This window comes from Phacochoerus africanus, chromosome 16 (assembly GCF_016906955.1).
Source record: "Phacochoerus africanus isolate WHEZ1 chromosome 16, ROS_Pafr_v1, whole genome shotgun sequence".
Classification (NCBI taxonomy): Eukaryota; Metazoa; Chordata; class Mammalia; order Artiodactyla; family Suidae; genus Phacochoerus; species Phacochoerus africanus.
The window spans coordinates 33,768,890-33,787,006 of NC_062559.1; the positions used below are offsets into that span (position 1 = coordinate 33,768,890).

Sequence of the window (18,117 nt, forward strand, 5' to 3'; positions counted from 1 at the left end):
TTTGGTTCTATAAAGGTAGATCAAGCTTGAGTAGACACCTCAGAAGGTTCCTTGAGACACTGAGAAGTCTCCTTAGGAGTAAAAAAGACTGATGTCAACACCTAGGCACTGGCACAAGGTTCACGCTGCCACGACTTTTATTTTGTGAGATCCATGGGAATAGGAAAATGAGATGGCACAGAAACAGGTGGTCTGTCCCTGACTCGTACACCTGGAATAACTTTCCCTTTGTCCCCAGCACTGCAAAAGAACCACCAAAGCTGCTAGCCCAGAAGACAGCTCTCTTGCCTCCTATAACTGGAGTTTCAGCCAATTATTTCCCGGTGCAACTGACATCACACCCTTCTATTCCCCACCATGAAGGATGCCGCCTCCAATTTCCAATTATTTTAAAAGATTGGAGGAGAAAAGATGAAATGTCACTATTTTAGAATGTATTTAAACTATTCCTAAATATTTGTTTACCATGAAAAACAAGTGACTCCCCCACCATTAGGTATTTCTTTAATATCTATCTAAGCAAGCGCCACAAGATAGGAAACTGAAGGAGTTCCCATGTGGCACGGCGGGTTAAGGATCTGGCATTGTCACTGCTGTGGCTTGGGTTGCTGCTCTGGCACAGGCTCTTTCCCTGGCCCGGAAACTTCCATATGCTTCGGGCATGGCCAAAAAACCCTAAAAAGATAGGAAACTGAAGTGGAGCATAACATTTTGAAAGGTAATGCAGACATTCATTTTTGCAGAAATTATGTGTGTTCATGTCTGGAAATCTCAAAAGAATCAGCCCCAAAACCATTTGGAATAAGTTTTAGAAATGCATTAAAAAGAGCTTCTCTCAGTTTTAGTGTGCCGATGACATCCTGTCCCAGGGGAGGGCTAGCGTGTGAGATGTTTCCCAAAATTTCCTGACCTGCAGTGGAATACATTTGGGAAACTGTCTCCAGTGATTCTGCCAACACAGGGAGAATCTGTCTGGTCATTTAAAGACAGATGACCTAGTGGGCATGTTTCCACACAGCACGGACTGCATATCAACATATGTGTGCTGGTGCCAAAGAAGCTAAAATAAATTCTTGTCAAAATATTTATGGGTTTGATCAAAGCTGTGAGAATATATAAACACACACACACCCATACACACACACTTCCCACATGTTGCTTAGTTTTTTAGATTCTATCTTCTGATGGTACGAGTGACAATCATAATCTTATATTCAAGCAACTTATGTGTTTAATATGATGTGTTGTTGGGTTGGATAAATAAAACTCTGTTGTTGTAGGTTTTTTTTTTTTTTCCTAAGCAACACTATACTGTTGCCCTCAGTCAGATTGTTAGAGATGTTTTCTTAGCAGCACTGAAGGCTGCAAAACAATCTTTGTTTTCTAGGTAGTAAATCCAAATCAAAGCTAGACTGAGCTCGAGTCGTTTTGAGTAGGGCAAGCTCCATTTCATTCATTACCTGTGGTATGTTATCAGCTTGATTCTGCATTACGTAGACTGCACCACAGCACTTTGGACCTATTGCTTATAATGTTTTAAGAAGAGATATTTCTGGAGTTCCCGTCGTGGCGCAGTGGTTAACGAATCCGACTAGGAACCATGAGGTTGCGGGTTCGGTCCCTGCCCTTGCTCAGTGGGTTAACGATCCGGCGTTGCCGTGAGCTGTGGTGTAGGTCGCAGACGCGGCTCAGATCCCGCGTTGCTGTGGCTCTGGCGTAGGCCGGTGGCTACAGCTCCGATTCGACCCCTGGCCTGGGAACCTCCATATGCCGCGGGAGCAGCCCAAGAAATAGCAACAACAGCAACAAAAAAGACCAAAAAAAAAGAAGAGATATTTCCATGCTTGACAGTAGGTTCTCGTTAGGAGTGTTTCTAGGTGATCAGTTTAAAGATAACATCTCAGTAAATACCACTGCCCTCCGTATGGCATCTCTGAAGAATACCTTGACATTCTCTTAGCCTCTAAGAACTTGTCGCTGAGCTCAGCTTAGCACGTATCTTTATTTCTATTTATTCTGCACAGGACACTCAGATTCTATCAACCTACATGCATCCCATTAATACTGCACCTTCAGAATACCCTCTAAGAAACATGGGGTTTTTGTTTAAGATGCTTTTTTTCCTTTTCCTTTTTTATGGCCACACCTGCAGCATATAGAAGATCCCAGGCTAGGGGTCAAATGGGAGCTGCAGCTGCTGGCCTATATCACAGCCACAGCAACACCAGATCTGAGCCGTATCCGCGAGCTGATCTGCAGCTTGTGGTAGCGCCACATCCTTAACCCACTGAGCAAAGTAGGGATGGAACCCCTATCCTCACAGAGACTACATCATGTTCTTAACCCACTGAGCCACAACAGGAACTCCTTAAGCTGCTTTTTAATGAACGTAGCTTTCTAAATGTTGCCACCCAATTAAAGGAAAGCGGAACTGAGCCAGGACCATGTACTGTTCTCTTGAGCTGAAAGTTCTGATGTTTAGGACATTATAATAGAAAAAAGAAAATATAGTTCCCTGCTTATCTTCTGTTATTAGTTTGCTATTTTACTTCCAAAGCCTAAATTTGTAGAGCTTGTGAAGAAAAACAAAAAGTTATTTCCACTGTACATAAGAAAGAGAAAGAAAAGGGAACATTTGGGCTGGGTAGCAAACCAGCGGGCTGCTGAGAATGGAAAGGTGATGATTCCTTCTCCTGGGTAAACTATTGAAGCATAGCTCCTTCCCATGTGATTGCTTTAGAAATGGTAACGACAGCAGTGTGTGTGTGTGTGTATTTGCAGGTACAGTAACTCAGTAAAATGCTCTCTTTCCTCCTTATCCAAGGATTTCCTGCTGCAGATCTTTACTGTGTTCCGAATATTGATACGTCCAGAGATGTTTCCGAAGGACTGGACTGTCATGCGCTTGGTGGCCAACAAGTAAGACATTTGCATTGATGGTAATTGAAGCTGGTGGCAGAGAAGGAGAGGAGAATGCAAAACGCTCTTTTCACTCGATCTCAAGTTTGAAACCTACAAGTCCTGGTATTCTTTTTTTTGCCTCTGAGTTAACTTCTCTCACTCTTTTTAGTTAAAGATTACTATTTGTTTTAAATAGGTAATAAGTTAACATAGTTCAGAAATCACACAATATAACAGGGTATGCCTGGAGAAGTCCCACCTACCTTCTTTATCCCTATCCAAGCCTCCAGTAAACACTTTTATTAGTTTCTTGCACGTCCTTCCATTGTTCCTTTATGCAGAACCTAGCAGGTAGCAGAATAAATAAACTGTCCTGTGCATCTCTCTTTCACATAAAAATCCTGGCAGTCTTCCTAAGACAGTACATAGAAAGCCCCTCATTCATTTATGGGCTTTTATTCTTTCATCGCTGTGTAATATTCCCTTGATTAGATGTACCATTGCTTATTTAACCAGCTCTGTTGCTGCACACTTGAGTCATTTCTGATCTTTCTTCACTCATTTTAACTCAGCAGAATACAGTAAGCATCTTCCATGGGCTGAACATTGGGAGTAAGATACGACCTCTGAGTTGGATGCATGAAGAATGAAGTTCCTTTTATACATCTGTGTGATATGGCCAGCAGAAGGCTGAAAAGAGTGCTCTGGAGGACGCTCAGGACTAGATACAGACATTTGGGGAGTTATTGGCATAAAAGAAAATCTCTGGGAGTTGATCAAATTAGCTTGTGTCAAGCATGTCTGGAAAACAAGTAAAATCATTTGCAGTCAATCCTTGAATGCCTAAGAGCCAAGAAAGGAGAGTAGGGGGCAGTCAGAATGGTAGGCGCTATCCCTGGAGAAAGCAGTATCATGGATTTACCTGCTCTCACACTTCGTGTCTCTGTTATCTCAGGATGCAGAGTGAGGATGAAGTTTTTTCAAGAATGCAGCCTGGTCTTTACCTCCACCCTTGTCGTTTACCTTATTTCATAAGCATCCTTTCTTTCAAGCTCACATGGGCCCACTTCCCCTTCCTCCTCTTCTCCCATCCACAACACCCTCTTGCTCAGGGTGAAGGTTGATTCTCCAGGTATCTTATTCATTGGCCAGGGATGCCATATGTCCTCTGCAGAGGCCCAGACATGATGGTGCTAAAAGCCCCAGGAAAATAGGGTTTGGTTTTGATCAGAGATGCCTAATATGGCTTCTGCTGCAGTATACATTTATAGACGAGGTGTTAAAACGATGTGTTAAAAACTTTGTGCAGTAACAAATATTATAATATGGCATATTATATTTTACATAAGTACAGAAACAGCTTTTCCATTTGGAAGAATAATTGAGCTCCTGAAATAGCTCTCTTCAGAGCTTACTTAGCATGTGTAGCTTAATATCTGTGAGTAGAAGCAAATATCTCTTCATCTGATATCCAGAAGCTACAGGTTTAAGTGGGAGCCACTGGTCATGTACGAGCCTTCTTACCAAAGATCAAACATTCCAGGTACCTGTCAAAGGCTATGAAGTGATCCAGGGAGCCATGTGGGCAGGGGTCCAGGCTGCTGATGTCACCATCACACAATATCGTCATTTTGTCATTCTGCTTGCCCTGTGTGCAGAGGGATATTTTGACCTGAGTTAGAATTTTCAGTGGCAGAAATTCAAACTGAAAGCACATTGGACATTTTGTTCCTTACATACATAGGCTGTGCTTCAGCCTCTGAAGATCGTGACAACCATGTGGCTTTTGCTAATAAATACCATCTCGCCCTGCCCCACCTAAAAATCGTTACTACCTTTGTAAAGACTTCATGGTCACATGAGTGGGTAGCCGACTTAGCAGTCTAGATTCTGCTTTTGAGTAAACACTTGATGTTCAGGATTTTACCTATAATGTTACCCACAGAAGAACATGATTTTGTTACAGTTGAGCTCTGTGTAACACATTTAAAGAGAAGATCAATCCCATAGCAAACCCGAGAAAAAGGCCATAAGCCTTTGCAGAATGCAGTCATATCATTCCACTGCCCTCCAAGTCAGTGCTGATAGGAATCTGGCTGCACATTTCCACTGGGGATGGCTGCTAGCGGTAGGCCCAGCCTCGTTCATGGACAGGTGCATGAACTAGGCACCTGCTCAGTTGGAAACTGACCACCTGCTCTCCACTGTTCCACTTCCCTCTCCTCTCATCTCCTCATTTAACTGTCAGAGTCATTCCCATTCCAATTATGAAAGCATATGGGATTTTTCTTGTGTTATCATTGCAGTACACAGCTGAGAAAGACGCCTTCAACTCTTTGTGCCTTATCTGTAAGAGCTGCTAACCTCAGTAATATGCATCGAAAAATCATTTCTAAAAGATGTTGAAGATAGTATACATATGTTAAAAGAGCCTACACCATAAAGAAACAGTTCCCACTTTGTTAAGTTGTATCAAAGCAAGTTGCAGGAGCTAGATCGAGGTCTCTGAAGTAGACCACCTTTGTGATACTAACTTTCTTAAATATTTGATAAGGGCCCCTCAAAGCAGCATTTTCCCCCAATCTCCCACTGTTATGACCCACTCATGTGCTTAATACATGTCAAATTGATAGTATTAATTAAACTGGCCTAGAAGTCACCATTGCCCTCCGCCTAAATGCAACTGAATTGCTCATCCTGCAGAACATATATTCTTTTATGGGTTTGGTCCTTCCTTCTCGTGTTTTCAAATCAGTTAAATGCCCTTAACTTTCATCTGAAAACTGTGCTATCCCAAATCCTGAAGCCTCCCTGATTTACGTGAAGTCCCACCAAAAGCTTTGACTGTCAGTTCCTGGCAATGAGTATGGTCTTTGTTTCTTTCCACCTAAATGTCTCATATCATGTAATAGAGTCAGTGTGCCCAGGCTGAATTTCATGAGGACAGGAAACCTGCCTTTTCCTCCTTGCTTGCAAAGCTAGATTGTGCCTGCCCACTGTAAGTTCTTGGTAGATCTTTCTGATGAAGACAACTGCTCAATCTGAGAAAGAATGAACATAAGGAAGATGAAAATTAAGTACCAAAAATACAGGCCACGTTGAGACAAGTTTCTCTCCACCCTCTTCCCATAAACATTGCAAAATACAGTACAAAAATAAAGTCACAGCTTTATACATACTTTCAAGGAGATAAATCTTTTAACAGACTTGCCTACCAAGGAAAGTGAAAACTTCCTGGCCCTGCAGTTGAAATTTCAGGCCCTTATTTTGTTTATCTTGAGTAGTTATTGGCTTCAGATATATCATGCTTTTTCTTTTGTGTTTTTTCCAACCAAACACTGGATTATTTAGTTGATTATTACCTTAACCAGTTTAGCATCCACATGAGATCTGTATAGCAAGTAAGTGATTTATGGAATCAAAGATTCTTAGGGGAGGTCTTCCATTAGCAATCCATTTAGCAATTATTTTCCAGTGCTTCACATGTAAAATAAATGTCATAAAGATAAAAGCACAGTTCTACAAGAGGGGCTATACAAGGTACTATGTTCTGGACTGGGATAGGAGGGATTTTTTTTTTTATGAAGGAGTGAAACTTGAGCTGAAAGCTAAATCAGGCATTAACAGGCAGACAGCAAAGGAAGAATGTTCTTATCATCAAGAATAGCATATGCAAAGGCCCTGTGGTCGGAGTGAATATGGCACATTTGAAGAACTGAAGGATTATGTGGCTGAAATGTGAGAAGGAAATGAACCAGTAAAAATGAGGTTAGGAGAGCAAGACAGGATCAGGATATTAGTAAGCAGAGAGATAAAAGAGAAGCCAAGAAGGACCCATTAGGAACTTAATAAAGCAATCCAGGTAAGAGATGATGATGGCGTGAACAAGTAGCAAAGGTAGTGAGAAGATCAGTTTTGAAGACAGAGATGACTTTCAGATGCCCAGATGTGGGCAAGAGGAAAAAAAAAATTGAAGATGGCTCTTAGACTTTTGACCTGAACAGAACTTCAGGTGGTGATGCCATACACTTACATGGAAGAAACTGAGGGAAGAGTAGCACTGGGAGTGGGAGAGGTCAGGAATCCTATGGTGAGAAGAAGTTTGAGGTGCTTTGAATAGAAGTTTTAGATACCCAAGTGGAGATGTAGGAGAAGCAAAACGTACCTGCATGGAGCTCAGAGAAGGGGTCAAGGCTGGAGACATAAGTATGAGGGGCATTAGCCGGGATGGTATTAGATGCTATGGAATTGAATGACAGCACCCTGGGAGAAAGTATAGATTGAAAAGAGAATAGTACTTGGAGTTCCCCACGTGGTATGGTGGAAACTAAGAATCATGAGGTTGTGGGTTCGATCCCTGGCCATGCTCATTGGGTTAAGGATCCAGCATTGCTGTGAGCTGTGGTGAGGCTCAGATCTGGCGTTGCTGTGTTTGTGGCATAGGCCAGTGGCAACAGCTCCAATTGGACCCCTAGCCTGGGAACCTCCATATGCCGTGGGTGTGGCCCTAAAAAAAAGAGAAAGAGAATATTACTTAAGACTGGGCCCTGGAATGTGCCACCCTTTCAAAGGTCAGGATGTCAAGAAGCAACCAGCAACACAGACTGAAAAGGGACAGCCTGTGATGTAAGATGAGAACCAGAAGGGTGTCGTATCTTGTGAAGAAAATATTTTATGAAGGAAGAAGTATGAAGAGCTGACAGTTATCCTTGGGTTTGGTCATGTGGTGTAAGCACTGGTGACCTTGACAAGTGCTGTTTCAATGGAGTGGTGGTGATGAAAGTCATTAGAGTAAATTCAGGAACAGATGGGAATTGAAAAAGTGAAAGCAATAATTACAAGCAGCCCTTTAGAAGATTTTACTGCAAAAGGGAGCAGAGAAATGGGGCTATATCTGGAAGGAGATAGGAGGACTAGGATTCATTTGTAAATGTGGAATATTATGCATGTTGATTTACTGATAGAGCCCAGAAAAGAGAAATATTGATGGTGCCAAAGAAAATAGACAGAAGTGAAGGAGCAGTGTCCTTGGGTAGGCAAATAAGCATGTGATCACGTGCCTGAGAGCCTTTCTGTTCTGATACCTGTTCACCATCAGCTTGCCCTGGAAATTAAATCAACTGTGTAAGCGTGCAGTTTAGTTCTGCTGCCATTGTTTTTTGTGGTGAGACTTTCTCAAGAAGGAAGCTCACCACACTTAAGAGTAGTGCTGATTTAGTGCACACAAGGAAGCTTGGCCTTAGCTAGCAGCGTTGATGGTGTACCCATGGTAACAGGAAGAAGGACCTAGTGTGTGATACTTACCGTGAAAAGTTGGATGTTAAGAGTAGCTAATCTGTTGAACAACCGTTGACACACCGACTACTGGTTTTTGTTGATGATGGTGTGTTTTTTTTACCCTAATAGGGTAATTATCTTTAAATCCTTTCATTGCTCCGGGAGGGGGGAAAATAGCGATTTTTATCAAAACTTTATATTACTAAGATGAATGTGCCAAATGTCTGCAGTTATAGCAAATATTTACAGAAGAATTGCCTATATGTTGCATCTCCTGGTGAGGAGAGAGGAAAGAGAATGAACCCGTAAAGAAATGCAATGATGTTAGGGTTTAAGCCTAAAGGTCAAAAAAATTGAGGCTGTTGCCATGCGAGTGATTTTTCTGCCAATACTGCCCAGAGGAGGAGGTCAAGGGATTTTTAAAAATCCTTCCATTTCAATCCTTGTTCATTCCTTTTACCTCACCCACACTGCATGCTTCCTCTATTCAAAGCAAAATCACTCCTTTTCCTGCTTCCCTGTTTTGGCTCCTGCTGTGCCCTCCACTGGGAATGCCTTTCTCCATCAGCTTTGACTATCCAATTTCAGTCTCTTGTACAAAATACCTATTAAAAAGTATGTAAAGTTTTACAAACTTTGCATTTTAGAATTATCTAGTCTAGCAAGTAATTCTCACAAAGCACAGATTTAAATATAGTTTTGAGGCTGTAGTCATTCAACAGATACTGGGCTAGGCCCTGGACAATGCAATGTTTAACAAGGACGAATTCCCCAAATGTCCTTGCTTTCCATGTTCCAACCTTGTCTGTCTTCTCTTCCATCTGTAACAACCAGTTTTCAAAGTGAATGATCACATGCATCAGAATCACCGGTGGGGCCCAGCATGATCCCACCAAGCCGTAGGCACTGGTGAGGCCCTAAAGTCTTAGGTGTCCTTCGGGAGTTGCTCATGGACTAAAATTTGAGGACTACTACTACCAGTTTCCTTGGCGAGCCATTCAGGATTTTTATCTGCCCAGAACATGATGACTTGTGACTTCTTCTGCCCCAGTAATGGGTCTGCTTGTACTCCAGATTTAGAATGCCTTGTACCTGTTTTTCAAAGTACAAACATCAGCCTTGTTGATGCCCAGTTTATCCAAAAGGTGCTTCTCTCAGTCCAGGTATAATTTATGGAGATGGGCTCTTGCTTGAGCAGATTATGAGGTTGGAGTCGTTTTCAGAAGGACAGTCTGTGGGAGATGAGGTTTGTATAGGCGGGATGGCGTGGCTCTAAAAAATACTTTCTGAATGCCAGAACCAAGTGGCAAGTGGAAAACTTGAAGAAACAGCTTTGATGTATTTCCTGTGCACCACTTTCTCTTTTATGTATACACTTTATCATGCTGTGCCGTAGATTATGGTTGTCAGAAGTGATCCTTGTGGCCACATTATGGCAGACATCAGTAATTTGACCATTTGTAGTAACAGATTGCAAACCTCTCTTGGCTATTGAATTGCAGCACTGAGATTTGAAATGTCCCTGTATTCAGAAACTGAGTCATGAGTAAAAGAATAAAGCAAAAGAGCCACGTGGTTTTGGATAAATTAGAACAAGCAAAGAAAATTCCATAAACACAATAGGTATCCACTACAGTGAAAGAGCCATAATGTGTACATGCCTTTGACTGGCTTGGGCATCTGTGTGCCAGGAAACTATCTTAGTTCTGGGACATAAAGAGCTCTTGGAGCTGCCTATGTGACTTGGGTTGAATGTTATAAGCATAAATGAAAAGCAGTGGATGTGGAGTCATTTTAAAATCTTTCTAGCCCTGGGAAGCCTTATTTTTGGCAATCTTACCCCTCATCATATCAGACATATTAAACAGACCCACATGCCATATGCCAAAGTAAAAAGCACTTTTTACATTTTGCTTTTTAGAGTATCATCCTGTGGAGTAAATCATTTAATTCCAATTGCCTGTGATTTCTCAGCACTTCTGTATATTTAGGAATTCTTGTGAAGTTATAAAAAGTCACCCCTGACTTTTAATATATGTGGTATGAATATGGGACAATTAATGAAAATGACAGTGTTGCATTCTTTGGACCTATCATGCACCTTTTTTTTTTTTTGTCTTTTTAGGGCTGCACCTGTGGCATTTGGAGGTTCCCAGGCTAGGGGTGAAATAGAAGCTGTAGCCACCAGCCTATACCACAGCCACAGCAACACCAGATCCGAGCTGCATCTGTGACCTATACCACAGCTCACAACAACGCTGGATCCTTAACTCACTGAGCAAGGCCAGGGATTGAACCTGCGTCCTCAGGGATACTAGTCAGATTCGTTTCCACTGAGCCATGACGGGATCTCTGAGCCTTTTTTAGTTTTCATTTTGCAGTTTTAATTTTTGCTTCCATAACATTTTTTTTTTTAGGGCTTAGGGTAGTTCAAAGCCCCCAAAAAGGTCCTATGTCCTGTGCCTCTTGCGCCTGATGATAAAGCAGCCTTGAGAAGAGGGTGAAGTGTTCAGTCTAGAGCAAGGATGCATAGCCTGTTAAAGAACCACGGTAGTTATTGGCCCAAAATTCTAGAAGGCAGGAGAATGGAAAGCAGAGTTGGTTGGAATGTGTTTATGACTTGGATGGCTCTAGAACCTTGTGTTTCAAAGGGTGGATTGTGAATCAACATGAGAGGATCCATGAGCATCTCCAGGAGCTTGTTAGAAATGCAGCACTTCAGACCCCATCTAAGGCCTGCTGAACCATCGCCTGCATCTTAACTCGATCACCAGGTCCCCAATAAAGGTTGCCAAAATTTTAAAGTCTGGAATGATGGTTCTCAGCCATGGGTGTTCCCTAAGAGTCATCTGGGAGCTTTACCGATCCTGATGTTCAAATCGCACCCTAGTCCAGTTATTAAATCTCTGGGGGTGTGAGCCAAGGTCTGTGTCTTTAAAGCTCCCAAGTGATTCCATTGAGTGTGGCCAGCAGGAGCCTCACTGGTCCTTCCTAAACCAGAGAGACTCCATGTTGTTTGCCAAAAGGCATAGTTCAAGAAGCCATGAATTTTGTTTGTGTGTTTGGGACCTAGCATGTAAATAGCACATGGGTAGTCTTTGCCATCGAATAAATAAGCTCTCTCACTTGGAAGACTGAGTCTGTTGGCTCTTTTTCAGGACATTAGGCCTAATAACCCAAATCCCAGATAGGTCATGATTCACGAACACTCTTTGTGAACAACAATGCAAGCTAGAGTTTGGGGCCAGAAGTGGGTTTTTATGTAAAACTGAGGGGCAATGGGACCATGTGTATTTCTCTATTGAACAAATAAATCAAATCAGAACATTTGTTAAGGATGTAAGGTTTTCTTCTTTAAACCTAGAAGCCTGACAATCCAATAGATACTGGGCAAAGAGCCCTTTCCTTGCCTGTTAGCATTCCATTTTCTGATAATTAAGCTTTAGCTCCATATGGTAAGATTTAAATTAACTACTTTGTGAACTTATTATCATCATTGTTTTCACCAGTGTATATGGAAAATTGCCACTTTTTACTTTATTTGCCAGTGATTAATCTCTTTGATGTGAAATTCATTGTTGATGTCTGCCCTTTGGGAGACAGAAGAAACCACAGGACTTCTTACTCTAATAGGCTTTACTTAACCTTCATAGAAGGATTCATTGAAAGATGTAAATGACATATATAAAAGGCACATTACATGTAATGCAGTACTTGCTCGTGGTAGAGCAAGTACCCATGAAAATGGTGCTTTTCTTCTGTTTACTTTTCTTTCTTTCTTTCTTTCTTTTTTTGTCTTTTTGTCTTTTTTTAGGGCCGCATCCCCAGCATATGGAGGTTCCCAGGCTAGGGGTCTAATCTGAGCTGTAGCCCCCTGGCCTACACCAGAGCAACAGCAACATGGAATCTGAGCCATGTCTGCAACCTACAGACCTACACCACAGGTCACAGCAGAGCTGGATCCTTAACGCACTGAGCGAGGCCAGGGATCGAACCCGAAACCTCATTGTTCCTAGTCGGATTCATTAACCACTGAGCCACGATGGGAACTCCTGTTTCCTTTTCTTCATTTGAGCTTCCACATTCAACCATCCAACTCCTTAGTCTTATTAATGCTCTCCTGCCCCACAAGAAGACTCTAATAGTGAATTTTCCAGCAGATCACAATAATGGACATTTCTATTCTACAAAGACTAAATACTCTTCTAATTAATAAATATTCTTCTAATCTGTATTTTACCGTGGTGTGAGGTGGGTGAGGTTTCATGTTGTTTTACCTAGGGTCATTCAAGTGTATTCTTCAATTACAAATCCTGTAATGAGAACTGGGGCCTCATCACATCACAGCACTTCCTTACGGGTGCGTCTTAGAAAAAGCCAAAGAAAGAGGTGTTAAATATCAATCGTTTATACATTGGTTCTTGGTTTGAGGTACTTTAGGGAGTGACCTATTTCAATATAAATGCTGTATCTAACATGTAATGACCCAATTGGAAATGCACTCGATTTTGAGTGTCTACTCTTGCAGCTGTGAAAAGGAGCATATTTTGAACAAATTGTATCTCAGTAGTTAACCAAGAGTGCTCACCAAATTTTCTGTAATATTCACTACCAGTTTCACCCAGCTTAGTACTGGGTTATAGACAATTTCACAGGCTGTAATTGTTTCTTTAGTGGCATTCTTGAGGCCATGAGAGAGGGAAATCTGACTTCTGCAGCAGCTCTTATATGCCCCCTAACATCTTAAATGGGAGAGAGCAGACATATAATAAATATTCAATATAGTCTGTCATTTTATTGTGTCTATGTCATCTTTAGGCTCCATTTCTTTTTCTGTCTTTTTAAAAGGTTTGCTCTTCTTCAATGCTGATCAAGTATGGAGTATTATGGTTGTATTAAATTATTTTTGCTTTGGAAATTTTAAAAATTACAAATATCAACATATTAATATAATTCTGAGTCATGAATTCATGGATTTTTTTCTACATGTCATTTCAGTGATAGATTTTTTTTTTTTACTATTAAAATTTATTTTTATTTTTTTTTGCTGGGCATCTGTTTTCTTTTTTATTTCAAATATGATATGAATTATCTAATTTTGTTCCACAAACTTATTGAAGAAGGTTTTCTTTTGTCTTAGTTGCTTTATTCTTATCTAATAAGTGATTTTCACCAACGTGGAGTTTCCAACTTAAAGTGTATTCTTTTTCATCTCTAGCGTTATTATTACAACAGTTCTGTACCTGTCAGATGCACTTCGTAAGAACTTCTTAAATGAAAACTTTGATTATAAGGTGAGTGTCCATTTAGAGGACTGTTGTGCTTGGGCTAAAGGTTTCACCTTGTCCTTGAGGGAGTTCATGTATTTTCTTTCTCTTAATAATAGGAAAATAAATTAATTCTGGCTACCTCAAATTAATCTTGGGCCATATCAATTTTATTTTATTTTATTTTTTGAAAAAAATGATGCTTTTAAAATTTTTTTTATTTTATGATGTTTATATTTTCCATTATAGTTGATTGACAGTGTTCTGTCAATTTCTACTGTACAGGAAAGTGACCCAGTTACATATATATATACTCTTTTCCTCACATTATCTATCCTCCATCAGTTTTGATTATGAATAATATTAGAAGAGTTTTTCATTACATTTGTGAGTAAGTGGAGTCTATAAATATAAACTATCAACTTGGTAGAAATCGTGGTGCTTGATCATAGTGCTTAGCATCATTGTTACTGTGTGACTTTTTTTGTTTTTGGCCATACCTGCTTCATGTGCAAGTTCCCAGGCCAGAGGCTGAGCCTGTGCCACAGCAGTGACCTGAGCCATAGGATTGACAATGCCAGATCCTTAACCCACTGAGCCAGCAGGGAGCTCCACAATATACTATTGTTTAAATAAAGATGGGCAGTGTGTATCTTGGCTTCTGTTCTTAATGGTGTTTCATGTTTTCGATATTTTTATTTCTTATTATTTAAAAAAACTCTTTAATGTTAAATATTTAGTCAAATTTCCGTATTGAATAACTAGGAAATACAGAAAAATACAATAGAAGCCAGTGGAATTTTAATGGTTGTATAACATGCATACCTTATAATAATATGTCAAAATTTCATAATCAGGGCTCTACTTTTTAATATTCAAGTTTCTAGTTTATTGTTTTTTCAAGTTTCTAGCTTCTTATAAATTATTCTTTTTGTGTGTGTTCTTACAAAATGAGACTTGGTATGTGTTCCTAGTTATTTCTTTGGATAAATATTTATAAGTGGCAATGTCAAGTTAAAGATTGTACCAATTATATTCTATTGCCTTTTTGTATGCCAGCACTAGAAGAGACAGGTTTTTTTCGACAATTTGAAAGGGCAACAACTTTTTGCTTTAATTTACATTTCTTACTAGTTATGTTATTATTCATTAGTTATTAGTTATTGACTAAGTAAAATTCATATTTTCTGAAGGATATATTCTTGACTTTTCATTATTTTGGAATTTTATCAATTCTTTTATATTTGTAAGAACTCTTTATGTATAAAAGATATTAATTCTTTATAATGTTTCTCCTGTTTATCTTTAGTTTTACATAGTGTCAATAGAAAAGTAGTTTTTTTCCATGATGTCCTGCATGTTTTTGATTACATTTATTTCTGGGAATTTTATTCTGATCTCTTTCTGATGCTGTTTTTGGTATGAGAGAACTTAAAAGATTTATATGGGTAGGGAATTTTTATATATTCACCGAGTTTAAAGCAATTAGCATATCCAAAAGAGGGCATGCATCTTTTTTTTTTTTTAAGTTCTACATTAAAAGGGGTTCCAAAAATAAAATCACACAGGAATAAAGTTATCCAGCTTATACCTCAGCCTCCTTAGAGGGACACAGACATGGTATAATAGAAACAAAGCCTCTACCATTTAGCATGTACCAGAGAGCTCATGAAACTTGGCATACAGCATTGTAGCAATTTAAAAGTAGATAGTATTTTAGTTAAGTTTACTTCTTTGTTGTAGAAAATTTCACACCTATATAAAAGTCAAGAGAATAGTATGCGGAATCCCCATGTAGCCATACCCATCACCTGTAAGTATTTTTTGTAACCCCGTAGTATTTAAATATGTTGTTCTCATTTTAGATCTGGGATTCCTACTTTTACCTCGCGGTCATTTTCATAAACCAATTGTGTCTGCAGTTGGAGATGTTCACACCTTCCAAAAAGAAAAAGGTGTTAGAAAAGTAAGTACCGGTGTATAATCAGACGTGAGAGTATGAGACAAATCCAATGTTGTGCCTTTAAAGGGTATTTTAGTTCAAATGATGCGTAAATCATATGTCCATAACTGGAAATCATAGTGGAAAGGCAATGGCCAAGGGGACAGCAAGCAGTCTTTTCTGGAAATGTCACTATTTTCAGAACTTATTTAAACATTTTTATCCTCAGCCTTTCAGGATTCAAAATTAAAGAGAAGTAAAAAATGACGAGATGAATCTGTTTTACTAAAGGATTTATGTGAAGGTTTGAACTTGCGGCATCAAGACATACATTGTACAAATTTCTAGTTATAAAGTGAATGTCATGGGAATGTAATGAATGTAATAATACTCTATTGCATATTTGAACGTGGCCAGGAGAGTGAATCTTAAGTTTCCGTCAAAATAAGAAAATATATAACTAGGTATGGAGATGGAAATTAAGTGAACTTATCGTGGTGACCATTTTGTAATATATGCAAATATTCAAATCACTATGTTGTACACCTGAAATCAGTATGATGTGGTGTCAGTTATACTTCAGTAAAAAGACATGTACTTTAAACATCTTTAATTTAAAACATATTGCCTTTTAACATGATGATAGATTGTATCCTAAAGAAACACAGATACGTCTTTGTTGTGGAGGCTTTGTATCAAGTGTAATTTTTGTTCTGTTTCAGGTATGGTGACATGAGAGTAACAATGGGTTGTGAAATTTTCAGCATGTGGCAGAACCTAGGTAAGTAATGAAAAAGAAGCCACCTCCATTTTGCAGCTCATCACTGTCCTTTTAAGTGAGCAAATGAAGAAGGACAATTTACCAGTGACAGCATTTGAAGCAAAATGTCTAAGTCAATAAAGAAATCTATACAGAATAATTGACACTTTGGCATTGAATAAGGTTACTACAAATTCTTTAAATTGGGGTCTTTCTGAAACATCACCTTTCTGTTGTGTGTTTCATTATTATTGAATGACAAATTTTATTTTATTTTTTTTTTAAATTTTTTTTTATTTTCCCACTGTACAGCAAGGGGGTCAGGTTATCCTTACATGTATACATTACAATTACATTTTTTCCCCCACCCTTTCTTCTGTTGCAACATGAGTATCTAGACAAAGTTCTCAATGCTATTCAGCAGGATCTCCTTGTAAATCTATTCTAAGTTGTGTCTGATAAGCCCCAGCTCTGGATCCCTCCCACTCCCTCCCCCTCCCATCAGGCAGCCGCAAGTCTCTTCTCCAAGTCCTTGATTTTCTTTTCTAAGGAGATGTTCATTTGTGCTGGATATTAGATTCCAGTTATAAGTGATATCATATGGTATTTGTCTTTGTCTTTCTGGCTCATTTCACTCAGTATGAGATTCTCTAGTTCCATCCATGTTGCTGCAAATGGCATTATGTCATTCTATTTGATGGCTGAGTAGTATTCCATTGTGTATATATACCACCTCTTCCGAATCCAATCATCTGTCGATGGACATTTGGGTTGTTTCCATGTCCTGGCTATTGTGAATAGTGCTGCAATGAACATGCGGGTGCACGTGTCTCTTTTAAGTAGAGTTTTGTCCGGATAGATGCCCAAGAGTGGGATTGCGGGGTCATGTGGAAGTTCTATGTATAGATTTCTAAGGTATCTCCAAACTGTTCTCCATAGTGGCTGTACCAGTTGACATTCCCACCAACAGTGCAGGAGGGTTCCCTTTTCTCCACAGCCCCTCCAGCACTTGTTATTTGTGGATTTATTAATGATGGCCATTCTGACTGGTGTGAGGTGGTATCTCATGGTAGTTTTGATTTGCATTTCTCTTATGATCAGTGATGTTGAGCATTTTTTCATGTGTTTGTTGGCCATCTGTATATCTTCTTTGGAGAAATGTCTATTCAGGTCTTTTGCCCATTTTTTCCATTGATTGATTGGCTTTTTTGCTGCTGGGTTGTATAAGTTGTTTATATATTCTAGAGATTAAGCCCTTGTCGGTTGCATCATTTGAAACTATTTTCTCCCATTCTGTAAGTTGTCTTTTTGTTTTCTTTTGGGTTTCCTTTGCTGTGCAAAAGCTTTTCAGTTTGAAGAGGTCCCATGGGTTTATTTTTGCTCTAATTTCTATTGCTTTGGGAGACCGGCCTGAGAAAATATTCATGATGTTGATGTCGGAGAGTGTTTTGCCTATGTTTTCTTCTAGGAGTTTGATGGTGTCCTGTCGTATATTTAAGTCTTTCAGCCATATGGAGTTTATTTTGGTGCATGGTGTGAGGGTGTGTTCTCGTTTCATTGCTTTGCATGCAGCTGTCCAGGTTTCCCAGCAATGCTTGCTGAATAGACTTTCTTTTTCCCATTTTCTGTTCTTGCCTCCCTTGTCAAAGATTAATTGACCATAGGTGTCTGGGTTTATTTCCGGGTTCTCTATTCTGTTCCATTGGTCTGTGTGTCTGTTTTGGTACCAGTACCACACTTTCTTGATGACTGTGGCTTTGTAGTATTTCTTGAAGTCTGGGAGAGTGATGCCTCCTGCTTGGTTTTTGTATCTCAGGATTGCTTTGGCGATTCTGGGTCTTTTGTTGTTCCATATAAATGTTTGGATTGTTTGTTCTAGTTCTGTGAAAAATGTCCTGGGTAATTTGATAGGGATTGCATTGAATCTGTAGATTGCTTTGGGTAGTATGGCCATTTTTACAATATTGATT

At 39.5% G+C, this 18,117-nt stretch overlaps 1 protein-coding gene across 2 annotated transcripts in view; it reads left to right on the top strand.

The window, feature by feature from the left end:
- Positions 1 to 18,117, top strand: part of DOCK4 (dedicator of cytokinesis 4) — a 469,573-nt gene that overhangs the window by 366,936 nt on the left and 84,520 nt on the right. For both annotated transcript variants that reach the window (XM_047763518.1, XM_047763519.1), the window contains exons 27-30: positions 2,825 to 2,919; positions 13,397 to 13,472; positions 15,311 to 15,411; positions 16,110 to 16,168. In XM_047763518.1, coding sequence (XP_047619474.1) covers positions 2,825 to 2,919; positions 13,397 to 13,472; positions 15,311 to 15,411; positions 16,110 to 16,168 — 331 coding nt within the window. The remainder of the gene's footprint in view (positions 1 to 2,824; positions 2,920 to 13,396; positions 13,473 to 15,310; positions 15,412 to 16,109; positions 16,169 to 18,117) is intronic.